This window comes from Herpailurus yagouaroundi, unplaced genomic scaffold (assembly GCF_014898765.1).
Source record: "Herpailurus yagouaroundi ecotype Mexico unplaced genomic scaffold, PumYag 207, whole genome shotgun sequence".
Lineage (NCBI taxonomy): Eukaryota > Metazoa > Chordata > Mammalia > Carnivora > Felidae > Herpailurus > Herpailurus yagouaroundi.
Window position 1 is genome coordinate 2,319,248 of NW_024412438.1, and position 27,643 is coordinate 2,346,890.

General features: G+C 43.7%; 1 protein-coding gene across 6 annotated transcripts in view; it reads right to left on the reverse strand.

Annotated features, from left to right (window-relative positions):
- Positions 1-1,197: 1,197 nt before the first annotated feature.
- Positions 1,198-27,643, reverse strand: part of LOC121015546 (T-cell surface glycoprotein CD1a-like) — a 59,309-nt gene continuing 32,863 nt past the window's right edge. Inside the window, exons 1-6 of one of the 6 annotated variants that reach the window (XM_040452502.1) lie at positions 12,972-13,064; positions 3,707-3,973; positions 2,748-3,026; positions 2,272-2,550; positions 1,853-1,943; positions 1,198-1,741 (exon numbers count right to left, since the gene is read on the reverse strand). In XM_040452502.1, coding sequence (XP_040308436.1) covers positions 1,645-1,741; positions 1,853-1,943; positions 2,272-2,550; positions 2,748-3,026; positions 3,707-3,973; positions 12,972-13,032 — 1,074 coding nt within the window. In that variant the 5' untranslated portion in view covers positions 13,033-13,064 and the 3' untranslated portion in view covers positions 1,198-1,644. Of the gene's footprint in view, positions 1,742-1,852; positions 1,944-2,271; positions 2,551-2,747; positions 3,027-3,706; positions 3,974-4,504; positions 4,652-8,455; positions 10,123-12,971; positions 13,065-27,643 lie in introns of those variants that run through there. The other 5 variants (XM_040452499.1, XM_040452498.1, XM_040452501.1 and 2 more) reach the window with 5 other exon arrangements.

Below are 27,643 nucleotides of genomic sequence, written 5' to 3' on the forward strand. Positions count from 1 at the left end.
CAGTGCTCATCCCAAATGTGATTTTGTATTTAAAATGGCCCTGAAGCCCAGAGCTACAAGGAGCATGGGTGGTCCTAAGCACAGAAGGCGGGATGTGCCTCACAGACAAAAACACCTGTGTGGGTAAGGCTCACTCAGGCTCACAAGGCAGAGTTGTGGGCCATGAGGTCAGTGGTAATGAATCAATAATACAATAAATTCAGGAAAAGGAACAGAAAATTTGTGATGGCCATGTGGAGCCACTCTAGAAAATACTAAAGTCACATCTAGGATGCTATGATGACACCACAGAAAAGGGGAAAGGAAACAATATTCATGGATTCATGAGATGATGACCATTTCTTGTTTGTTTCTAAAGCATCATGGGCAGCACAGCTTTGGGGCTGAAAGCCGAAGACCCTGGATGTCACAGGACCCATGCAGGGGAATATTACAAACTTTTGAGCTGGTATTTCCGTATAGGGAAATAGAGCATGCAATCAATTATTTGGAAACACACATATATATACGAATAAGCTCTATTTAAACACACACACAGGAAACAAGGCTGTGTATTCATCAGTGGGCAAGTGTTGCAGGCAGAGGCTCCCATGATCCCAACCCCCTATTGACTCCAGGAGCAACGGCTCACTGTGGCTGATTCCGTGTCCTCAGGGACTGGGACACAGCAGCCACCAATGTGAGGATGCTCTGTATGCCCTCTCCCTGCCGGACCCGCGTTCATTCCTGAGCACAACACTCTTACTGGCTTTTCTGGACCCACTCGCTTCCCTCCAGGGACGCACTCGCACAGCTACCTCTCAGGCACCACATTTATGCACCTGTGAATCCCCTGCTGGTTTTGCTAAAATGCAAATTGTGATGCAGTGAACCTCAGCTGAGACCAAGCCCCTATATTGCCAACAAGCCCCAAGGTGACGTCTCTGCTGCTGTTCCTGAGGGCCTCAAACAGCCAGGACCTGTGTCTTCCCTCCTCCTTTCATCCACAACAGGTCCACTCCAACAGGTGTCTGTGTTTAAATAATAGAAATATCCACAGACAAAACTGTATTCTCCTCAGAGGCTCAGAGATGTTACCAAGGAACCATAACAGTATCAAGTCTCCAGACAAAGTGAAAAGACTTTTGACAAGAAGAACATCAAACGTCTCAACTACTACAAACACCACAGGAGGCGAAAGAAGAAAAAACTACGAAATTGGCATCAATTCAACACACATTTTTATTAAGAACATATTCCATGCAGGCGAGACTCCTTGCCAAGGATACAAATATTAGAAAGACATGGACTTTACTCTCAAGAGGCCTAAGAATTAGGATGGAAAAGGGATCCAACTGGGGACAATAAGGGATGGGAAGTGAGTCATACGTTTGCCAAAGAGAAACTATGGACGTTGGAAATTCTCAGCAGGCAGAGACTGCTTCCCCTTGAAAATCAGGGAGGGCTCCCTGGAGGAAGTGGCATCTGATGCCTGTGACCCAGGGAGGTACTCAGCCTTCATTTTACTTGGAGAAAATGTAGAATTTAACTCCAAGAATCAGGTGAGAACAACAAAGCCCACTAAATTATTCTTGGCCGATATTGACAACTGATCATCGAGCACAAAGGAAAGACAAAAGTTGCACGCAGAGACTTGCAAATCCGTCACCACTGAGCTGGGTTTAGGTAAGTGCTGGAACCGGGGCTTCTGGGATCTCTCTCCGAAGGGAGGCCAGTGCACTGAGGTCTCCAGTGTGATTTCCTGGGAGGAACAGATTGGAAATGCTCTGCAGCAGGTGGAGGTGAGGACTCCAGGGGAAGGGGCATGGATTTACACAGTTGGGAAAGAGCAGGAAGGTGGTTCCAGACTTACCAGCGCTTCCAGAGCCAGAACGCAAGACCTGGCAGAAGCACCAGGGGCACGACCACCGCCAGGAAGACCAAGCCCACGGGGCGGTGCTGCTCTGTGGGTTCGGTGCACAGAGGGTGTCATTTCCCATCCACCCCGGGTTGACCTGCACCTTCCTGGTCCCTTTTGCTCCCGTCACCCTCTGCCTCACCAACCACCCTTCCTCTTTCTCCTCTCCCATCCCTGCTCACAGATGGACCCTTCAACCGACCCTCTGCTTCCTGCTGCATCTACAGGACCCTCACACCCAGCTCTCCATTTCTTAGGTCACTAAATTTTAGTCCTTTATGATCTGGAGTCCCTAGAATCCCAACTTTGTATCTGTCTCTCCTGCACTGCTGGAGGACCACCCTTTCCCAGCTGGGCACCAGCCCTTTTCTCACCCCAGTAGAGGACCATGTCCTGGCCTCCTAGACTGCTGTGTCTCACTCGGCAAGACAGGCCGGCTGCCTCCCTGGCTTCCACGTCCAAGGATGTCTGAAGATACCATGTCCCGTCAGCATGGGGCAAGACCTCGCCTCGTCGGGTGCCCTGGTGCTCCTGCTCACCCCGCATCCACGTCACCCACACTGGCTTTGGGTAGAAGCCAGAGACGTGGCACATGAGGAGCAGATGGCCAGGCCCTGGACTGGGGCCAGTGGACAGCCAGGCCTCGGGCCTCACTGCAGAGACAGGACAGGAATTCTCAGACTGAGAGGGAAGATCTTCACGTCAGTTGAGATACCTACATTGCTCCACCTCTAGAAACCTGTCAGCATCATCCCCTCTCCCTCTTGGCCCCTCTTACCCTGAAGCTGAGAAATGGTGCGAATTTATGAATGCACAGAGAGAATGCTTGGAGGTTGGGAGCAGGACTGACCTTGTCGCTTGAGATATGCCTTTCCTGCATCAAGAAGACTCAAGAGGAACTGAGGGCAGGTATCACTGAAAAGTGTGTGTATAATTTCATTGACCACATAGAACCGATTGAAGAGTGTGCAGACTTCTTCGGTCCTTCTGCCCCCCTTTGGAGATGGCCACCATGACGTGTTCTGGAAGCTCATGAGATCTGATCCTTGATATCCAATATGCACAAATCCTTCTGATGCTTCTCCAAGGTGCAGCTCACAGCCTCCTTCCAGCTGGACCTGAAACGGATCTGGAAAGAGAGGTTGTGAGATACAGGAATAGAGAAGGGAAAGTGTTGACATGAGGTGAGTGGAAGCCATGGACGGAAGAAGGAGAAGTTGAGGGTATTGGAAGGAATCAAGCAAAGTGTGCTTTGAGTGAAGGCTCAGAGAGAGGGGAAGTGGTGGTCACTGGAGGCAGAGGAGGAGGTGAATGACTGCGGAAGAAACAAATGTTGGAGGAGTGACTGGAAGGGTGTGGGCAGAGAACAGGGAAGGCCTCCACTGGAGAGCTTGGATAAAATCATCTAGGGTGAGGAGAGAGAAGTGGATACAAGGAACACATAGACAGAGGTCATTGAGGGGACTGAACAGGGAGAAAAGCACATTTCAAGGATCAGTCACAGAGTGAGGGAGTGGAGGATGTCTGGCTGCAGGCCAGGGAATGGGGTGGTCACTGCAGACATTACTGGAGGCCTCAGAGCACAGCCTGAGGTCAACGAGAGGAGGGGAAGGAACAGAAGACAAAAAGCTTTTCGAGAATCAGGGTCTGGCTTCTGCCCCGTGAACAGGGGGGTGTGATTCAGTTTTACGATGGGGAGTCGAGAGGTTCAGTAGCCAGTGGAGGGTCTACCCAGGAGGAAGAAGGAACTCAAGGTGACACACACACCGACCACCTCCATCCCACCTGCCCTGAGGGACCCGAACTCACATTCAAGCTGCCATTGACTGACATGGTCCTGAAATACCTGAAGAAATCTAATGGAGTATGAATGGAATAACTTTTCCAGTTCCATGAAATGCTCGTTGCTGAAGTTGCCCCTGGACCAAGGCCGCAGGAAAATGAACGCTCCAGTCTTGCTGTCCCAGCCATGAGTCTGCAGCTGTCCCAGCCAAGCTGAACCCTGATTTTGTGCCCGGGCACGGTTGTAAAAAGATGCGGTCAGGATGATTCGAAAAGTTTTTGGCTCCTGGAAGTCTGTGCCAGAAGAACAGACAGACTGAGGAAGAGGAGGGCAGAGGGAAGGAGAGAGAATCAGCAAAAGGGGCCAGGGAGGGGCACCAAAACCTGGAGGACAGGGAGCCATAGTTCCCTCTGGAGACGCGTGCTGCCCCAGAGCCCCGAGCTTGGCACCCGTCATTCAGAGGAGCACAAGGCCCTGGGGTCAGGGATGCTCAGGGAGGAACCAGGTGGACATGCCTCACTCCCCAGGGATGTGCTGGGGAACCCACACCATGTGTGCACACGCGCACAGACACCGATGCACACACGTACACACACACTCAGAGTTACACGTGATATGCACGCACATAGACACAGACGCAAACACAGACATACAGACACCCACCCACACACGTGCACACACGGCAGAAACACACAGAGGTACACACACAGGCACCTATGCACACGTACTCATACACATATACACACACGCACACATGTACACAACAACATATGTGCACACATGACACACATCACACAAATGTAGACAAACACTCTTGCACCGACCAGGCAGGGCCACATCCTCACCATCGTCACTGTCACCGCCTGGGACGAGAACCGTGAGCAAGACCAGTTGCAACAACAGCATCTTTTTGCAGATGTGCTTTCTTTCTCTCGGAAAGTGGGTCTTTGGCTTCTGTTCTCACAAACCTCCCCACACGCAGCCCCTCTCTTCTGACTTCCTTCTCAACACAGCCGCCTTCCCTGAGTCTCCGCGACAATGCAAATGGGCTCCGCCCTCAACCCTGGACACCTATTCAGACTCTCACTTCCCCTCTGGGTCTGACCCTCCTCTCTGGCTTCCAGTTTCCCCTTGTCACCAGCCTCCATCGTGCTCCCTGAGGCCCTAATTCGAGTGCTGGGGAGCAAGTCTTGCATGGCATGGAAAAGGGACCCTACCTCTCGTGCCTTTTCTCCTCATCCAGACAGTAACCCATGAAGACACACGGCTCCCCAGCACCCAGCCCCGGCCCCTGCTGTCACCTTCTCATGACCTTGCAACACCCCACAAGGGCTTCCGTCCATGTCTCACCCCCACCCCAACCCATTCCCATCTATGCCTTCTCACTGTCTGCATTAAAATTCAAAATCAACCAGATAAATTTGAAGGTCACCTTCTTTTAATTGAGGAAAGGGGTCTAATCACACAGATGACTTCCTCTCTTGGGGGATGGAGAGGGTCCATGTGAGAGAGGACCTCACTTGTGATGAACAGAGAATTCCTCAATGACAGGGGAAGACTTACATTTCTGGGGGAGGTTGGAATGCACTTAGGTTAGGTTAAACAAGGTTTGGGGAGTTGGCCTGCCCAAGGCCCCATTTTGAGTCCATAGGTTTCTTTTAACACTTACTCTACTTGCTTTTCCAAATTTCGCCATGATTGCCTGTGTAACAGTATCAACAACCACCAGTTCACCATTATTTTTAGGGGAGAATCAGTTGCCATCAGAGAGACCACAGGGTATTGAAACATCTGAAGAACACCCCCTCAGTCGGACTTGCATTAATGTATATTCACTCACCAAACCGTCGCTTAACAGCTTCCTGGATCCAAGCACCTCGCTACACGCATGACAATACAGTGTTCACAATGCAACCAGTATTCAAGGAGCTTTTAGTCTACTTGGGAAGAAAATCACGTCAACCAAGAACTAACCATTTTGGTGTGCTGAGTTTTCTTTTAATGTGCAGACCGTAGACTCTAACAAACCTGCCTGAAACAATATTTACTAAAGTGGTGACCTTTACAGGTGTTTGCCCTCTCAGAATCTTGACTCAGTGGTTGGCTCAGGTGTTTCGAATCTCCTGGAACCGGATCCCAAATCCAACAGGGCCTGGCAAGTGGTAGGCGCTCGATGATTAACTCTGAGTGATTGAATAATTCAGTTCAGGCATCAAATTATTCTTAAAGGTTATGGATTTCTTTGGCATAAAAATGTTTTTAGTATCCAAAAGTATTAGTTGTAATCCTACTTGATGAAATCTGAATCTACACAGGTATCTTTTGGAGTCAAGCATATGCTAATAACCATGAAGTTCACACCGAGGGTCCTACGGCAAATCTACAACAAGAAATCACGGGAATTTATAGTGTGTGGACTTAATAGAGTGTTCTGGAATCATGTATCCAGATTCCTTTCCTACTATTCCTGCTAGAATGTTCCATGCTTGTCTTATCATGAGTTGGCCGTGCTGGACATGCTGACCTTCTACTTCCGTGGTGTTCTTAAGTGTTTAAAAGCCCTTAAGTATTTGTGCTTTATGTCATCTGGATAATGTGTTTGGGCTATTTGTCTTGTTATTTCTTGGATGACCAGTAAACTGAAATAAACTCAGGCTGTTGAGAGAAAGATAATATTTTTGGCAAGTTCAGACTGGAACATAGAAAATTGGAAAGAGCTCACTCCCACACATAAGATTTTGAAAAGCTGGATCGCCCAAATCACTTCTCTGGAATCCATCAAAGTTGAAGGGTGAGAGCAAGTTGTCAACCCAAAAATCTAGGGAAATACAGACTCCTCCAAGGAAATCAGGGATTCAGATGCCAGAGGCTTTATAAACCAGAATGAACAATTCAGCTACAATTGTTAACAAATGACTGAAGGCTCATTGAGGACTGGGAGGCCCTGAGAGTCACAGACTTAGCAAATTTGATATGCCTCTAGGCTTTTGCCCATTGGCCTCCCAGGGTCCTGACAAACTGAAGTCCAGGATTCAGACCAGAGAACTGCTTTCTGGTGGTACAAGCCTGGGGTCTGACAGCAGCTCCCTCCTGAGAAGGGCGGGAAGGCCACCATCCCCCACACAGAAAGGAAGGAGCCTTCACTGGGTGTGGGAAGGGCAGGGAGCCCCACTACCTCAGGGCACAGTGAGCCACTCTGCAGCTAGGGCGAGGGGCAGTGGGGGAAGGGACAGGAACACACCTTGTCCCAGACTAAGAGGCTCCATCTTCTGAGCAAAGGGGGAACTCTCGGAAGGCCCAGTCCCCAAACTGAAACACAAAGCACCTGGCTGAGGATGGGACTGGACCAGAGCAGAGGTAGCGTCCCCCTCTCTGTCTGAAGCAGACCAGCCAGCAGGGAACCAAGGGCAGCTCCTGCTGGTGGGGGTTCAAGACGATGAAGATACATGCCCTTGAGCCACATCCTGTTAGAAAAAGAAAATCGCAGACCCAAAATGATGTCATCAGCTGAGTTCCCTCCCTGGGACTTCATACCCAATTGAACAAACTACAACCACCCAGAAACGTAGCCTTACCCAGTCATCACCAGCAAATTTTTCTTTCCGCTGAGCAGTGAGTCTGTCACCTGGTTTCTCTCCAGCCCCCAAAGACAGATGAGGTCATATGCATGATAAGAGCCCTTACTCTTCCCCCAAGAAAGAGGCCTGATTCCTGGAACAATCCTTCACATTTGCTGCTATCTCCCCGGCCCCACCCTCCCTCTGGAAAAACCTTCCATTTGTACAACTTCTCTAAGTGCCTACCTGAGGGCCACTTGGGGTGATGTGTGATTCATGGATCATTTAATAAAGCAATTATTGCTGAAATCCATGAGGTTAAATTTTCTTATTTACCAATTCTAAAGTTTGCTCTGAATGATTAAATGTACATATCAAAAAAAAAAAAAAAAGCTTGGAGGACAAGATTATTCGTTATGTCTTAAACACCTGTACACACAGCTGCCTCTCATACATTTTAGAACCAGTCTTAGAGAACATGTTTACCATACAAATAGGAAAAGCTGACTAAGTCATGAATGAATGAATGAATGAATAACAGAATGTACGAATGAATGAATGAATGAATGAGTGAATGAATGAATACATGTGTTGGGAAGAAATCCATGGAAAATTTCTCGCATTTTGAGTATTTAATGCCATTGCCACGACAGCTCCTGGTTCATGAAGGCTGGTGCAGCTTACCCTTCCATCTCTAGGAAAACCCTGGAGAAAATGTTTACCACGTATCCAGCAGCTGAACCAGCACTCGATTCCTGCTCAGCGGTTTGTTAGAAACCCACGAAAACACCCAGGATAGGGATTGATCCAGATGTCAGTGTCAATAAGACAGGGTAAGAGTGTGACAGGTGAGGACACGTGAAGAAAAAGACAAGCAGGCAAGAAAAAGAATAGAGGAATATTTTCAAGAATTGAAGGCAAGGAAGACAAGAGTGAGGAAGAACACCGCAAGGAAGAGAGATATTAGCCCAGCATCCCCAGGGGCCACGTCCACGTCCATCAGAGGGAGCACCCAATCACAAAGGACAGAAATCCACCTTTGTGGGCTGAAACCATACAGGAAATGAATGGGCTGATGGAACCGGGGATCCCAGGGTTATTGGGGCTCCAGTCCATTCTGTGGGTCTGTGCGTCTGCCTTCACTTTTGTGGTGCTTTGGTTTTGTTGTTGCTACTGTTTTCTGCTTCACGGGAATAGGCTGACAAATGAAAACTGTACCTTTGTACAGAGTGCAGTTTTCTAGCCCCTGAGGAAGGATGGCTGGGAGGCCCCACGGGCCACATGGGCCTTCGCCAGCTCTGGCTGGTGCAGCAGAGCCTGTGATGTGGCATGAACAAAGGTCCTCCTGATGAAAGTCTTCCAGCAGCTTCTCCGAGAGGACGGCCTGAAGAACGTCGGGAGCCCAGTGCACACGGCATGCAGGGAGCTGCAGGTGACGCTCAGGTCCTGAGCTGCCGAGCCTCGAGTGGCATGCAGCATTTTGAAGGAAAATGAAGCATTGGTCAAGAAAACCTGAATTCAAGCAAAGCGTGAAAATTAACATTTTATGTAGCTTTCATCCCACATTTGAATACTTTTAATTGCTGGGCAATAAACTCTGTTTTCTCCAAAAAAAAAAAAAAACACATAAAACGAAGTACACACTTGATGTACAGGGCGACGTGATGCCCACAACCACACTACCCCACCACCTCACATCTGGGTCCTCTCCTTTCTCTTTCTTTTCTCTTCTTCTCATTCTTGTGGTGAGAACACGTTGGATCCAACCTCTTGGAAAACTTCACATGTACAATTTCTCTGCCTTCTTGAATGCAGGTGTCATCCTCAGGCTTGCTGTTCTGCTGCTGAAAAATGGATTGCAGTTGTCTACGCTTCATACCCCGACCTTATCATCTGGGACAAGAAAGATCATCTCATTCTCTGCCATTGACCACGGGAATCAGAATGCCTGTGACCTGAGCCACCTGGAGCAGGTGCGTGGCCCTGAACCATCACTCTGGGCAAGGACAAGTGGCAGCTGTCTGATGATTGTCATGAACTGGAGGTTACCTGTCCATCCTTTGTCCTGTCACGTTGTCAAAGATGCTTTCTCCTGAGGAAGTCAGGCTGATTAGAACCCAGGGCTACACACGAGGGTGGAGTCAACCAACCAAAAACCACAAGGTGGCCATGAGAGCATGACAGGTGGACTGGACCCAACAGAAGCAGGCAAATAGTCCAACGTAGGGGAGAAGTTTGGTGAAGTGCCATGATTTGCTCTCCCCCTCCCAATATTTTTCACCTTTTCCGTCCCTTCTATGTCAACGTTATTTTCCAGAAATGTCCACGTGTACAAACATCTGAACTACTACAGACCTGTCAGGAGGCAAAAGAAAAAGACAAACCTATGAAACTGACATAAATTCAACACAGGTATTTATTGAGGACATATTCCATGCAGTGGGGCTCCTTGCCAAGGATACAAATATTAAAAAGACATGGACCTCATCTCTAAAGTCCTAAGAATTAGAAGGGAAAGGACCCTAACTGTTGGCAACAAGGGCTGGGGGTCAGGAATAGATTTGCCAAGTGCAGGAAAATGTGGTGCTAATCCTCACGAAGCAAAGACTGCTTCCAGTTATGAATAAGGGACGGCTCACTGGAGGAAGTGATGTCTGATGCCTGTGACGCATGGACATTGCTGGGACTTCATTATACTCTGAGATAATTTTGAGATTTAAGTCCCAGAGTCAGGTCAGAACAACAAATCCCCCTAAACTACACTTAACTCATCTTGACAACTGATCACTGACCAGAAAGGAAAGACAACAGTCACACAGAGACTTGCTGGTCCATCACCACTGAGCTGGGTTTAGGGACGTCCTGGTCCTGGGCTGCCGGGATCTCACTCCAAAGGGAGGCCAGTACACTGAGGTGTCTTGTGTGATTTCCTGGGAGGAACAGACTGGAAATTGTTCTGCAGCAGGGGGAGGTGAGGAATGCAGGGGGAACGACACTGGGACGAGGAGGGCTGAGGACAGACAGGAAAGTGGGGAGACACTTCGGAAAGTGCAGAAAGGTGGCTCCAGAGACTTACCGACGCTTCCAGAGCCAGGAGGCAAGACCTGGCAGAAGCACCAGGGGCACGACCACCGCCAGGAAGACCAAGCCCACCGGGCGGTGCTGCTCTGTGGGTTCGGTGCACAGAGGGTGTCAATTCCCATCCACCCCGGGTTGACCTGCACCTACCTGGTCCTTTTTGCTCCCATCACCTTCTGCCTCACCAACCACCCTTCCTCCTTCTGGTTTCTATCCCTGCTCAGAGATGAACCGTTCACCCAATCTCTGCTTCCTCCCACATCTACAGGACCCTCACATACAGCTCACCACTTCCTGGGTTACTAAATATAGGTACTTTTTAGTCTGGAATCCTAGAATCCCAAGTTTCTCTTCAGGTTCTCTGGCTCTGAGGACCTGCCACCGTCTTTCCCAGAGGGGACCCCACCCTTTCTCACCCCAGTAGAAGACCATATCGTGGCCTCCTAGGCTGCTGTGTCTCACTCGGCAAGACAGGCCGGCTGCCTCTCTGGCTTCCACGTCCAAGGACGTCTGAAGATACCATGTCCCATCAGCGTGGGGCAAGATGTCACCTCGCCGGGTTCCCTGGTGCTCCTCCTCACCCCGCATCCACGTCACCCATACTGGCTTTGGGTAGAAGCCAGAGACGTGGCACACGAGGAGCAGATGGCCAGGCCCCGGACTTGGGCCAGTGGACAGCCAGGCCTCTGGCCTCACTGCAGACACAGGACAGGTATTCTCAGACTGAGAAGGTAAATCTTCACATCGCTTTAGATACACACGTCTTTCCACCTCTAGAAACCGGTCAACATCACCCCTCTCCCTCTTGGCCCCTTTTCACTCTGAATTTGAGGAAATGTTGCAAATTTATGAGTGCAAAATAGAGAATGCTTGGAGAGAGGGAGCAGGACTGACCTTGTCGCTGAAGATCTGCCTTCCCTGCGTCTAGAAGACCCAAGAGGAAACGGGACAGATGTCAATAATATGTGCTCGTATTCTTAAGTTGACCACATGGTACTGATTGAATAGTTTGGAGACCTGCTGAGCCCTCCTTCCTCCTTTCGGAGATGGCCACCATGACATGTTCTGGAAGCTCACGAGATCTGATCCTTCATATGCAATCTTCATGAAGCCTACTGATGGCTCCCCAACATGTAGTCCACAGCCTTTTGCCACCTGTACCTGAAAGGGATCTGGGAACAGAGGCTGTGTGTTATAGGAAAGGGAGAGAGAAAGAAATGAAATGAGGTGAATATAAGTGAAAGGCAAAGAAAGCAGAGGGAGATATTGAGTGTATTGGAAAGAATGGAGCAAAGTTTGGTTTAGGTGGAGGCTCAGAAAATGGGTAGTCACTGGAGTCAGAGGAAGAGGTGAATGACTGAGGAAGGCACAAATGTGGGAGAAGATACTGGAAGGGTGTGGCAGAGAACAGGGAAGGTCTCCAATGGAGAGCTGGGATAAAATCATCTAGGGTGAGGGGAGAGCAGTGGGTACAGGAAACACATAGATTCACTGAGCGATCTGGATTGGGTGAAAAGCACATTTCAAGGATCAGTCACAGAGTGAGGGAGAGGTGGGTACCTGGCCGGAGGCCAGGAAATGGGGTGGTCATGGGAGATACCAATAGAGACATGACAACACAGCCTGTGGTCAATGAGAGGATGGGAAGTAGCAGAAGACATGAAGGTTTTCAAGAATCGGGGTCTAGGTTCTGCCCCCTAAACACATGTGGAACTCAGTTTTACGATGGGGAGAGACATGAAGTTCAGAAGCCAGGGGACACTCCTTCCTAGAGGAAGAAGGAACTCAAGGAGATGCACACGCCTGCCACCTCCATCCCATCTTCCCTGATGGATCCAAACTCACATTCAAGTTGCCATTGACGAACATGGTTCTGAAATATCAAAGGAAAAATCATGGAGAATGTCTGTAATGTCCTTTCCTCTTCCCTCAGCTCCTTCTCGCTGAAGTTGCCCTTGGACCAAGGCCACTTGTACATGAAAATGCCTTTCTTGCTGTCCCAGCCATGAGTCTGCAGCCCATCCAGCCAAGCAGAGCCCAGATTTTGTGTCCAGGAATGGTTGTAAAAGGATGCTGTCATGATGCTTCGAAAAGTGATCGGCTCCTGGAAGTCTGTACGAGAAGAACAGATAGACTGAGGAAGAGGAGGGCATTGGGAAGGAGAGAGAATGAAGAAAAAGGTCTCAGGGAGGGGCCTCAAAATCTGGAGGAAAGGGAGCCGTAGTTCCCTCTGGAGACATGTGCTGCCCCAGAGCCCAGAGCTTCATACCCATGGTCCAGAAGAGTACAAGGCCCTGGGGTCAAGGATGCTCAGGAAGGAACTAGGCTGACATCCCACACTCCCCAGGTATGTGCTGGGGAACCCACACCCTGCATGCCCATATGCACAGACACAAATGCACGTATGTACACACACAAATACTCAGAATTACGCACACACGCATACAAAAACACAGATGTACAGACACACACATGTGCACACATGCAAACAGAGAGACGCACACAGGCACTATCCACACATAGTCACATATATTTACACATACAGAATACAAGCACATGCACACCAATGCACACATGTGTGTGCGCACACATACAAGCACACACACAGACACACGCACACACACGTGCCCCCACAGGGCAGGCCCAGAGCCCTCACCATCGTCACTGTCACCACCTGGGACAAGAACCGTGAGCAAGACCAGTTGCAACAACAGCATCTTTTTGCAGATGTGCTTTCTTTCTCTCGGAAAGTGGGTCTTTGACGTCTGTTCTCACAAACCTCCCCACACGCAGCCCCTCTCTTCTGACTTCCTTCTCAACACACACACCTTCCCTGAGTCTCCGCCCTCAACCCTGGACACCTACTCAGACTTTCACTTCCCCTCCGGGTCTGATCCTCCTCTCGGCTTCCAGCTTCTCCCTGTCACCTGCCTCCATCCTGCTCCCTGAGGCCCTAATTCAAGTGCTGGGGAGCAAGTCTTGCATGGCATGGAAAAGGGACCCTACCACTCGTGCCTTTTCTCGTCATCCAGACAGTAACCCATGAAGACACACAGTTCCCCAGCACCCAGCCCTGGAGTCTGCTGTCACCCTGTCTCTCCAGTCCTTGGGACACTGCCCAAGAACTTCCTTCGTGTCTCACCTCCAACCCAGCTGATTAGTGTTAGTGGTCTTCTGTTTGGTTGGGTTTTTTTTTTTTAATTCCAGTATAGTTAACATACAGTGTTATATTAGTTTTAGGTGTACAATAGAGTGATTCAGCACCTCTACACCTTACTCAGTGCTCATCAATATAAGGGTAATCCTAATCTGCTTCACCTACTTCACCCACATGCCACCACATCCTCCTTGGTAACCAGCAGTGTGTTCTCTATAGTTCAGGGTCCAGTTCTTTTTGTTCTTATCTCTTTTTTTGTTGTTTGTTTCTCTTGTTTCTTAAATTCCACGTATAAGTGGAATCATATGCTATTTGTCTTTCTCTTACTGACTTATTTCACTTACCATCATATTTTCTAGATCTATCCATGCGGTTGCAAATGGAAGGATTTCGCTCCTTGTTGCAGCTAGTGATATTCCACTGTATGTGTATACCACATCATATTTGTCCATTCATCTATCCACAGACACTATGGCTGCTTCCATATCTTGGCTATTGTACGTAATGCTGCAATAAACATAAGGGTGCGTGTATGTGTTCAAATTGCTGTTTTTGTATTACTTGGGTACGTATACAGTAGTAGAATTAATGGATCATATGGTAATTCTGCTTTTAGTTTTTTGAGGAAGCTCAATACTGTTTTCCTTAGTGGCTGTACCAATTTGCACTCCCACCAGCAGGGTGCAACTTCCTTTTTCTCCACATCTTCCCCAACACTTGTTTCTTCTGTGTTTAAATTTAGCCACTCTGAATCAGTAGACTATAGATGCTGGAGAGGATGTGGAGAAAAGGGAACCCTCTTGCACTGTTGGTGGGAATGCAAATTGGTGCAGCCACTCTGGAAAACAGTGTGGAGGTTCCTCAGAAAATTAAAAATAGACCTACCCTATGACCCAGCAATAGCACTGCTAGGAATTTACCCAAGGGATACAGGAGTACTGATGCACAGGGGCACTTGTACCCCAATGTTTATAGCAGCACTCTCAACAATAGCCAAATTATGGAAAGAGCCCAAATGTCCATCAACTGATGAATGGATAAAGAAATTGTGGCTTATATACACAATGGAGTACTACGTGGCAATGAGAAAGAATGAAATATGGCCCTTTTGTAGCAACGTGGATGGAACTGGAGAGTGTGATGCTAAGTGAAATAAGCCATACAGAGAAAGACAGATACCATATGGTTTCACTCTTATGTGGATCCTGAGAAACTTAACAGAAACCCATGGGGGAGGGGAAGAAAAAAAAAAAGAGGTTAGAGTGGAAGAGAGCCAAAGCATAAGAGACTCTTAAAAACTGAGAACAAACTGAGGGTTGATGGGGGTTGGGAGGGAGGGAAGGGTGGGTGATGGGTATTGAGGAGGGCACCTTTTGGGATGAGCACTGTGTGTTGTATGGAAACCAATATGACAATAAACTTCATATATTGAAAAAATAAAAATTTTAATAAATAAATAAATAAATAAATAAATAAATAAATAAATTTAGCCACTCTGGTGTGAGGTGATTTCTTGTTGTGGTTTTGCTTTGCATTTCCCTGACGATTAGTGATGTTGAGCATCTTTTCAGGGGTCTGTTGGCCATCTGGATGTCCTCTTGAGAGAAATATCTATTCATGTCTTCTGCCCATTTTTTAATTGGATGATTTGTCTTTTTGGTGTTTTGTTGTACAAGTTCTTTACATATTTTGGATACTAATCCTTTATCAGATATGTTATTTGGTAATATCTTCTCCCATTCCATAGGCTGCCTTTTAGTTTTGTTAATTGTTTCCTTCACTGTGCAGAAGCTTTTTATCTTGATGCAGTCTCAACAGCTTATCTTTTCCTTTTGTTTCCCTTGCCTCAGGAGACATATCTAGAAAAACGTTGCTGTGGCTGATGTCAGAGACATTACTGGGCATGCTCTTTTCTACGATGTATATGATTTCAGGTCTCACATTTAGGTCCTTAAGCTAGTTTAAGTTCATTTTCATGTATGGTGTCAGAAAGTGGTCTAGTTTCTATCTTTTACATGTAGCTGTCCAGTTTTCCCAACACCGTTTGTTGAAGAGACTTTCTTTTTCCTATTGCAAATTCTTGCCTCCTTTGTCAAAGATTAATTGACCATAAGATCATTGATTTATTTCTGGGCTCTCTACTCTCTTCCATTCATCTATGTGTCTACTTTTGTGCCAATACCATACTGTTTTGATTACCATAGCTTTGTTGTATAACTTGAAATATGGAATTGTGATACCTCCAGCTTTGTTTTTCTTTTTCCAGATTTCTTCGGCCATTTGGAGTCTTTTGTGGTTGCATACAAATTTTACATTGTTGGCTTTAGTTCTGTGAAAAATTCTATTGGGATTTAGAGCGGTATTGCACTAAATCTATAGATTGCTTTGAGTAGTATACACATGTTCACATATTTCTTCTTCCAGTCCATGTGCATGGAATGCCTTTCCATTTCTTTGTGTCTCATTCAAATGTTTTCATCAGTGTGTTATAGTTTTCAGAGCACAGGTCTTTTGCCTCTTTGGTCAAGTGTATGCCTAGATATGTTATTATTTTTGGTGCAACTATAAATGGATGGTTTTCTTAATTTCTCTTTCTGCTGCCTCATTATTAGTGTATATAAATGCGAGGGATTTTTCTAAATTGAGTCTGTATACTGTGACCATACTGAATTCATTTATTTTCTCTGGTAGTTTTGGAGGGATCTTCAGGATTTTTATATGTAGTATTGTGTCATCTGCAAATACTGAATGTTTTTCTTCTTCTTGGTAAATCTGTATGTACTTTTTCTTGTCTGATTTCTGTGGCTGAGACTTCCAGTACTGTGTTGAATAAAAATGGTGATAGAGGATATCCTTGCCTTCTTCCTGAAATGAAGGGAAATGGTCTCAATTTTCCACTATTAAGTATGATGTTTGCTGTGGGTTTTTTATATATGACCTTTATTGTGGCGAGCTGTGTTATCTCTAACTCTATTTTGTTGAGGGACTTTATCATCAATGGATGTTGTACTGTGTCAAACAAATTTGCTGCACCTATTGAAATGATCATACAGTTTTTATCCTGTCTCTTGTTATGTCATATATAATACTGATTGATTTGTAAATATTGAATGATACTGAATCTTAGGAATAAATTCCACATGATCATTACAAATGAAATTTTTAATGTATTGTTGGATTCAATCTGTTACTATGATGTTGTGGATTTTTGTATCTTTATTCATCTGAAGTATTGGACTGCAGTTCTCTCTTTTATAGTGTTTTTATCTGCTTTTGGTATCAGGATAATTCTGGCTTCATAAAATGATTTTGAAGCGCTGCTTTCCACCCAATATTGTGGAATAGTTTGAGAAGAATAGGTATTATTTCTTCTTTAAATATCTGGTAGAATTCTCCTGTGAAGGTTTCTGGTCCTGGACTTTTGTTTGTTAGGAATTTTTCCCTCGCTGATTCAATTTCATTGCTGATAAATGGTCTGCTCCAAGTTTCTATTTCATCTGACTGCATTTATGGGAGATTATGTGTTGTTAGGAATCTATCCATTTCTTGTAGGCTGTCCAATTTGATGGTGTATAATTTTTCATAATAGTCTCTTAAAACCCTTTTTATTTCTGTTGTGTCAGTTGTTATTTTCCTCTTTAATTTCTGATTTTGTTTGAGTTCACTCTATTACTCGCTCCTTTTTTTATGTACCTGGCAAAATGTTTATCAATTGTGTTGTTCTATTGAAAGAACCACCTCCTAGTTTCATTGATCTGTTCTTTTGTGTCCTTCTAAAAAATTTTCTATATAATTTAAATTGTTCTAATCTTTATTCTTTCCTTTCTTCTGCTGCTTAAGGGTTTTATTTCTTCTTCTTTTTCGAGCTCCTTTAGTTGTAAGGTTAGGTTGTTTCTAGAGATTTTTCTTGCTACTTTAGGTAGGCCTGTATTGCTATAAACCTTCCTCTTAAAACAGCCTTTGCTATATCCCAGAAATTTTGGACTATTGTGTTTTCATTTTCATTTGTCTCCGTGAAATTTTATTTCCTCTTTGATTTCTTGGGCTGATCCATTAATTGCTTAGTGCCATGTTATTTACACTTCATGTATTTTATGCTTTTTCCAGATTTTTTTTTCTTGTGGTTAATTTCTAATTTCATAGTGTTGCTGTCAGAACAAGATGCTTGGTATGATTTTCATCTTCTTGAATTTATTGAGACTTGTTTCATTGTGTAATATATGGTCTGTTCTGGAGGATGTTTCATGTGCACTTGAAGAGAATATGTATTCTGCTGTTTTAGGATGGAATGTTCTGAATATATCATTTAGATCTATCAGATTTGATGTATCATTCAAAGCCATTGTTCCTAGTTCATTTTCTCTTTGTGTTTGCTATTAAATGCTTTATGTATTTGGGTGCTTTCATGTAGGGTGCAGAAATATTCACAACTGCTGTATTTCTTGTTCCATTATTTGATTTATTAGTACATAGTGTTCATCTTTGTCTCTTGGTACAGTTTTTCCTTTAAACACTATTTTGGCTTCCATTTCACATTCATTTGCTGGATAAATGTTTCTCCATCCCTTCCTTTTCAGTCTACATGTGTATTTAGGTCTGAAATGAGTCTTTTGTAGCCAGTATAGAGATATGACTTGTTTTTTCATCCATCTCATCACACTATGTCTTTTGATTACAGCATTTAATCTACTTATATTCAATGTATTTATTGTTAGGCATATGCTTACTCCCATTTTGTTACTTGTTTCATTGTTGTTTAGGTATTTTCTGGTCCTTTCTCCTCTTGGTCTCTTTTTTTTTGTGATTAGTTGTGTTCTTTAGTAATATACTTGGATTGTTTTCTCTTTATTTTTTGAGTACCTACTATTAATTTTTGATTTGTAGTTATCATTTAGGTTATATATATCATCTTCTGTATATAGCAGTCAATATTAACTTATTGGTCACTTAACTTTGAAATCATTCTTTATTCTCTCTCCCCACATTTTAGGGATATGGTGTCATATTTTACTTCCTTTATTTTGTGAGTCCTTTGACTCATTTTTATGTATATCCTTATTTTTACTACTTTTGTGCTCCCTTTCCTTTTGATCTTTCCTTTCCTTACTACTCACAGTTCCTTTCAGTATTTCTTGTATTGTGGGTTAGTGGTCATGAATTCCCATAACTTTTGTTTGTCTGGGAAACTCATTAATTCTCCTTCAATTCAATTGCTGGGTACAGCATTCTTGTTTAGAGGTCTTTTTCTTTCTGCACTTTGAAGATATCATGGCACTCCCTTCTGGTCTGCAAAGTTTCTGATGAAAAATCAGCTGATAGCTTTATGGATTTCCTTTGTATGCAACTGTCTTCTTTTCTCTTGCTGGTTTTAAAATTCTCCCTTATCATGATTCTTTGTCATTTTCATTACTATGTCTTTTGGTGTGGACATAGTAATTTTGTAAGGTTCTGTCTGTGCTGTCTGATTCTTGATTTCTGTTTCCATCAACAGATTTGGGAATTCTCCAGCTATTCGTTCTTCAAATACATGTTTTGACCCTTTGCTCTCTTTTCTCTTTCTGTGATCCTGATAATGCAAATGTTACTATGCTTGCCTGGGCCTCTGAGTTCCATAAATCTATTTTCATTCTGTATTATTTTTTCTCTCCCCTGCTCAGCTTGATTGCTTTCCATTTACCTTATCCTCCAGGTTGCTGATCCATTCTTCTGCTTCGTATGGTCTACTCTTCATTCCATCCATGTATTTTTAATTTCATCTCTTGAGTTTTTCCTCTCTGATTCTTTCTTTTTTTTATCTTCTCTCCCTTTATTGAGGGTCTCACTGATGCCCTCCATTATTTACTCAAATCAGATGGTTTCCTTATGGTTTCCTTACTTTAAATTCCCTATCAGGTGGGAGTTAAGTTGGCAGAGTACTAGGGGAAACTTTGCCTCATTGCTCAAACATAGGTAGATGAATATCAAAACATTTTGAGTACACAGGAAATGATCTGGGTACTGAGAGAGCAAAACTGAACAACAATAGCTCAAAAACAGCCACAATGTGGCAGGTAGGAGCTTTGGGGGAGAAAAGAACTGTGGACACTGCAAAGGGGAGGGAACCCTGATCACAGAGCAAAGAGGAGAGGGAGGGAGGGAGAGAGAGAGAGAGAGAGAGAGAGAGAGAGTTGGAGGGAGAGAAAGGGTGGATGCACACAAAGGGTATTTTACATTAAGAAATTTTCACCAAAACCACTGTGTGGAAAAAGAAGACTGACTACCACATTATTTATAAGCAATGAAACACAAAGACTGAAGTTTTGGAGGTCAGAACAATCACCAGTGTCCTGTTTGGTGGGCTTAAATGTGCTCTGGTGGGGAATAAAGGTAGAGACCCAGAAGCTGGCAGCATGGTCTGAGGATCCCCTGGGTCACATGGGGAGAAACTGTTCCCCTGCTTGGAGTTCATTTGGGAGAGGTGGCATGGCCTGTAGGGGACAAAAGACCTGGAAGATGCCAATGTGCTGCTCTATTCACTGGCATAAAATAGAGATGGCAGCTTAGGGTAGCAAACCTTGGTGCCAGGTTTTGGCTGAGCATTACCATATACTCCAAAACTTTGCGTTGTCAGGCAACTGATATCTGGGATGAACTGTCAAGCAGCAAAAAAGCAGCAAAACACTCTCCCAGAGGGTTAGAATGAATCTGAACCATGTGGATCTTTAAAATTTGGAGTTTTGAAACAGCTCTTCATCTGAGATAAAACCTAGGAGTATTGAGCCACCTGGCAGGCAGACAGCTTGGATGCAGGCAGAGTGAAGGCAGGGATCTGGAAGAAGCTCGTGACCCAAGATGGGTGATTATTTGCTCTTCTGTGCGGGCTTGCCGGGGAGCGGCAGGCTTGAGCTTCCCTTTCTGGGGACGAGAGAGCAGGGTAATGCCATTCCCACCCTCCCCCAGCATGATTGACCTCAGTGAGCAAAATAGCCCCATCAAGTGGAGGTTGGAGCCTCTTACATCAAGCCCCCTCCACTACACCCTGCAGGTACATCTCCACTAGGGCAAGTCCTCCAGAAAATCAGCAAAACCGGTCCAATCCCGGAAGACCAGCACAAACTTGTCTCACATACCAAATCTACTGATCATACAATGCTGCAAAGAACCAACTGGAGGAGGAGCCAAGATGGCAGAACAGCATGGAAGTTTTTTTGCATCTCACATCCATGAAATACAGCCAGATCAACACTAAACCATCCTGCACACCTAGAAAACTGATTTGAGGATCAATGCAACAATCTGCACCCTGCACCACAGAACTCATCAGGTTCACGGCGCGGAGAGGTGAACGGGGGGAGAGAGAAGCCGTGGAGGGCAGGGAGCTATTTTTGCTTGAGGAGAGAAGACGGAGATGGAGGGAGAGTTCGGGAAAAGCACCCCACCAAAAGCAGCTGGAGGGAAAGTGGAAAAGTGGAAACAGTCGCAGGGACTGAACTAAAAAGGGTGAAAGGAGAAAGGAGAGGGTTTAAATTCCATTAACACTCTATAAACAGGGAGATCTCAGAGTCTGAAACTCTTCAGCTCAATACGTGGCAGTGCTCTGGTGGGAAGGGCAAATCTCCAGGAGCAGAGTGGGGCCTGGAAGTTTCTTGGGCCACATGGGGAGAAGTGGTTCCACTGCTGAAAGGACATTTGGTAGAGGTTGTGTGGCCACCCAGTCCCAGCAGACCCCAGAGAACAACCACATTCACTGGTGCTGGAACAAGGTCATTAAGGGTGAAGCCTGGTGCCAGATGTGTGTTGTGATTTTCCATAATCTCTGAAACGCTGCTGCTGTACGATCGCGTGAACTTTTTCTGGGGTGGGCTGGCGCCCAGCTGCAGTCTCTGGGCATCAACAGCAGCACCGTCCCACAAATGTTCCTGGGCATGGCCGGCACCCAGCCATTGCTTGGTGAGACCCTCCTGCAGACGATCTGAGTGGGTCAAAGCTGCAGTCCCTCAGAAGTGAGGGGTGGGGAAACAGCCACATCTGAGATAAAACTCAGGAGAGAAGTGCCACCTGGTAAACTAATGGCTTGGTCACAGACAGTGTAAAAGCGGGGAGTGGATGGAAACCAGAGACAAAGGACAGGAGCAAGATTGCTAGTAGGGGAGAGCACTGGGTAGCTGGGTGACTCCATTTTCACCCCTTCTGTGCATGCACATACACACCTACAAGCACCACAACAATCCACCCCAGTAAGCTAAGCAGTGCCATCTAGTGAAAAACACAGCTGATACACTAGGCCCCACCCAAGTGGGCCAATGTTGCTCTTCAGGAACACCAGAAACCTCTCTGCTTCCTTAGTGTATGGACTATAAAGTGCTTCATAGTTTGACTTCTAGGGGAAACCGATGTAATTTCAATCATATTTCAGTCTGTTCACTGGTCCATTTATTCAATTTTCTTTCTTTTGTATTCTTTTTCATTACTTTTCTTTTTCTTGAATACAGAAAGAGAAAAATCTATTTTTATTTTCAATTTTTATTAAAAATATTTTTCTTTATTTTTTCTACTATATTTTTTACTTTTTTGTAAAATTTTTATATTCCATCTTACTTCCATCATTTCATGTTATTCTGTTTCATTGTATTCATTTTCTCAAATTTTCAAAGGTATTCCTTTTTTTCCCCTTTTTCCTCTAATCTATCAAACTAGTTTCATTAACCAGACCAAAACACACCTAGATTCTAGCATCATTTATTTGATTTGTGTGTGTGTGTTGTTTTTAATTTTAATTTTTTTTACTTTATCTATTCCTTTCCTCCCTTCAAAATGATGAAACAAAGGAATTCACTCCAAAAGAAAGAACAGGAAGAAGTGACAGCCAGGGACTTAATCAACACAGATACAAGCAAGATGTCTGAACCTGAATTTAGAATCACGATAATAAGAATACTAGCTGGGGCTAAAAATAAATTAGAATCCCTCACTGTGGAGATAAAAGAAGTAAAAACTAGTCAGAATGAAATAAAAATGCTATAACTGAGCTGCAATCTCAAATGGATGCCACAGATGCAAGGATGGATGAGGCAGAACAGAGAATCAGTGATATAGAGGACAAACTTGTGGAGAATAATGAAGACAAAAAAAGAGGGAGACTAAGACAAAGGAGCATGATTTAATAATTAAAGAAATCAGTGACTCATTAAAAGGAGCAATAGAATCATAGGGGTCCCAGAAGATGAAGAGAGGGAAAAGGGGTTAGAAGGGTTATGTGAGCAAATAAGAGTGGAAAACTTTCCTAACCTGGGGAAAGACACAGACATCAAAATCCAGGAAGCACAGAGGACCCCCATTAGATTCAACAAAAACCAACCATCAACAAAGAACATCATAGTCAAATTCACAAAATACTCAAGCAAGGAAAGAATCATGAAAGCAGCAAGGGAAAAAGGTCCTTAACCTACAAGGTAAGACAGATCAGGTTTGCAGCAGACCTATCCACAGAAACTTGGCAGGCCAGAAAGGAGTGGCGGGATATATTCAATGTGCCAAATCAGAAAAATACGCAGCCAAGAATTCTTTATCCAGAAAGGCTGTCATTCAAAATAGAAGGAGAGATTAAAAGTTTCCCAAGCAAAAATTAAAGGAGTTTGTGACCACTAAACCAGCCCTACAAGATAATTTAAGGGGGACTCTCTGAGAGGAGAAAAGACAGGGGGAATAAAAGACCAAAAGCAACAAAGACTAGAAGGGACAGAAAACACCACCAGAAACTCGAACTCTACAAGAAGAAAAATAATGGCAATAAACTCATATCTTTCAGTACTCGCTCTAAACGTCATTGGACTAAATGCTCCAATAAAAAAACATAGAGTAACAGAATGGATAAGAAAACATGATCCATCTATATGCTGTTTACGAGAGACCCACTTTAGACCTAAAGACACCTTCAGATTGAAAGTAAGGGGATGGAGAACCATCTATCCTGCTAATGATTGTCAAAAGAAAGCCAGAGTAGCCATACTTATATCCGACAATCTAGACTTCAAAATAAAGACTGTAACAAGAGATGAAGAAGGGCATTATATCATAATTAAGGGGACTATCCTCCAGGAAGACCTAACAATTGTAAACATTTATGTACCAAATGAGTTAGCCCCAAAATATATAAATCAATTAATTATAAACATAAAGAAACTCATTGATAATAATACCATAAAAGTAGGGGACTTCAACACCCCACTTAAAGCAATGGACAGATCATCTAAACAGAAAATCAACAAGGAAACAATGGCTTTGAATGACACACTGGACCAGATGGACATAACAGATATATTCAGAACATTTCATCCTAAAGCAACAGAATATGCATTCTTCTCCAGTGCACATGGAACATTCTCCAGAGTAGATCACATACTGGGACACAAATCAGCCCTCAACAAGTACAAAGAGATCAAGATTATACCATGCATATTTTCAGACCACAACACTATGAAACTCAAAATCAACCATAAGAAAACATTTGGAAAGATAGCAAATACTTGGAGACTAAAGAACATTCTACTGAAGAATGAATAGGCTAACCAAGAAGTTAAAGAGGAAATTAAAAAGTACATAGAAGCCAATGAAAATGATAACACCACAGCCCAAAACCTCTAGGACACAGCAAAGGCTGCCATAAGATGGAAGTATATGGCAATCCAGGCCTTCATAAAGAAGGAAGAAAGGTCTCAGATACACAATCTAACCTTACACCTTAAAGAGTTGGAAAAAGAACAGCAAATAAAACCCAAAACCAGCAGAAGACAGGAAATAATAAAGATTAGAGCAGAAATCAACACTATCAAAACCAAAAAACAAACACAAAAACACAAAAAACAAAAACAAAACAACACAACAAGAGCAACAGCAAAACAGTAGAAGAGATCAATGAAACCAGAAGCTGGTTCTTTGAAAGAATTAACAGAATTGATAAACCACTGACCAGTATGATCAAAAAGAAAAAGGAAAGGACCCAAATAAATAAAATCAAGAATGAAAGAGGAGAGATCACAACCAACACAGCAGAAATTAAAACAGTAACAAGAGAATATTTTGAGCAACTATATGCCAATAAAATGGGCAATCTGGAAGAAATAGACAAATTCCTAGAAATATATAAACTACCAAAACTGAAATAGGAAGAAATAGAAAATTTGAACAGACCCATAACCAGTAAGGAAATCAAATTAGTAATCCAAAATCTGCCAAAAAACAAGAGTCCAGGGCCAGATGGCTTTCCAGGGGAATTCTACCAAACATTTAAGGAAGAGTTAACACCTATTCTCTTGAAGCTGTTCCAAAAAATAGAAATGTAAGGAAAACTTCCAAACTCTTTCTATGAAGCCAGCATTACCTTACTTCCAAAACCAGACAGAGACCCCACGAAAAAGGAGAAATATACACCAATTTCCCCGATGAACATGGATACAAAAATCCTCAGCAAGATATTAGCCAACGGGATCCAACAATACATTAAAAAAAAATTATTCACCACGACCAAGTGGGATTTATACCTGGGATGCAGGGCTGGTTCAATATCCACAAAACAATCAATGTGGTTTATCACATCAGTAAAAAGAAGAACAAGAACTACATAATCCTCTCAATAGATGCAGAGAAAGCATTGGACAAAATACAGCATCCTTTCTTGATAAAAACTCTTAAGAAAGTAGGGATAGAAGGATCATACCTCGAGATCGTAAAAGCCATATATGAAAGACCCATATATCATCCTCAATGGGGAAAAACTGAGAGCTTTCCCCCTAAGGTCAGGAACACGACAGGGATGTTCACTCTCGCCACTGTTATTCAACATAGTATTGGAAGTCTTAGCCTCAGCAATCAGACAATACAAGGAAATAAAAGGCATCAAAATCAGCCAGGAGGAAGTCAAACTTTCACTCTCCACAGATGACATAATACTATACTCTATATGGAAAACCCAAAAGATTCCACCAAAAAACTGCTAGAACTGATCCATGAATTTAGCAAAGTGGCCATATATCAAATCAATGCACAGAAATCGGTTGCATTCTTATACATCAATAATGAAGCAACAGAAAGAGAAATCAAGGAACTGATCCCATTTACAATTGCACCAGAAACCATAAAATACCTAGGAATGAATCTAGCCAAAGAGGTGACAAATCTATGCACTGAAAACTATAGACAGCTTATGAAAGAAATTGAAGAAGACACACAAAAAATGGGAAAAGATTCCATGCTCCTGGATAGGAAGAACAAATATTATAAAAATGTAAATACTATCCAAAACAATCTACATATTCAATGCAATACCTATCAAAATAACACCAGCACTCTTCGCAGCGCTAGAACAAACAATTCTAAAATTCGCATGGAACAAGAAAAGACCCCTAACAGCCAAAGCAATCTTGTAAAAGAAAACCAAAGCAGGAGGCATCACAATCCCAGACTTCAGGCTGTATTATAAAGCTGTAATATCAAGACAGTATGGTGCTGACACAAGAACAGACACTCAGATCAATGGAACAGAACCCAGTACCCAGAAATGGACCCACCAACGTATGGCCAATTAATCTTTGGCAAAGCAGGAAGGAATATTCAATGGAATAAAGACAGTCTCTTCAGCAAGAGGCTGAAGTGCTGGGAAGACTGTATAGTAACATGCAGAAAAATGAACCTGAACCACTTTCTTACTCCACACAAAAAAATAAACTCAAGATGGATGAAACACCTAAATGTAAAATAGGAAGCCATCAAAATACTAGGGAAGAAAGCAGGCAAAAACCTCTCTGACCTCGGCTGCAGCAACTTCTTACTCAACACGTCTCCGGAGGCAAGGGAAACAAAAGCAAAAATGAACTTTTGGGAGCTCATCAAAATAAAAACCTTCTGCACAGCAAAGGAAACAATCAGCAAAACTAAAAGGCAACCAATGAAATGAAATGGGAGAAGATATTTGCAAATGACATATCAGATAAAGGGTTAGGATCCAAAATCAAAGAACTTATCAAACTCAACACCCAAAACCAAATAATCCATTGAAGAAATGGGCAATAGACATGAATAGACACTTCTCCAAAGAAGACATCCAGATGGCCAACCGACACATTAAAATATGCTCGATATCACTCATCATCAGGGAAATACAAATCAAAACCACAGTGAGTTACCACCTCACACCAGTCAGAATGGCTAACATTAACAACTCAGGCAACAACAGATTTTGGCAAGGATGCAGAGAAAGAGGATCTCTTTTGCATTGTTGGTGGGAATGCAAGCTGGTGCAGCCACTCTGGAAAACAGTATGGAGGTTCTGCAAAAAATTAAAAATACAACTGCCCTACAACCCAGCAATTACACTAGTAGGCATTTATCCAAGGGATACAGATGGGCTGTTTCGAAGGGGCACATTCACCACAGTGTTTACAGGAGTGCTATCAACAACAGCCAAAGTATTTGGAAAGAGGCCAAATGTTCATTGATGGATGAATGAGTAAAGAAGATGTGGTGTATATATACAAAGAAGTATTACTCAGCAATCAAAAAGAATGAAATCTTGCCATTCACAACTACGTGGATGGAACTAGGGGATATTATGCTAAGTGAAATTAGTCAGAGAAAGACAAATACCATATGACTTCACTCATATGAGGACTTTAAGAGACAAAACAGATGAACTGAAGGGAAGGGAAACAAAAATAATATAAAAACAGGGAAGGGGACAAAACATAAGAGACTCTTAAATACAGAGAATAAAAAGAGTGTTGATGGGGGGATTGTGGATGGGGGGATGGGCAAAATGGACAAGGAACATTAAGGAATTTACTCCTGAAATCATTATTGCACCATGTGCTAACTAGCTTGGAAGTAAATTAAAAAAATAAATCAAATAAAAAAAATTTTTTAATTAAAAAAAAGTAAAATGTATTAAAATGAAAAATTTAAAAAAAAAACTAGAGTAACTGAAATCTAACCATGGACATCTCCACTAGCACTGCCATTGAAATAACCAATTATCCACAGAGGCTGTCTGTGCTAATGGACCCACCTACTGACATTGATTTGTAACCCCCAGACCCACCAGCTCACTGCTGTTCATGATGGCAGGGAGAGTGCTCTGACATGTGTCACCCGTCGCATGTGTCCTGTGAGGCTGAACAAGTTGCTGCTCTGCATTTCCA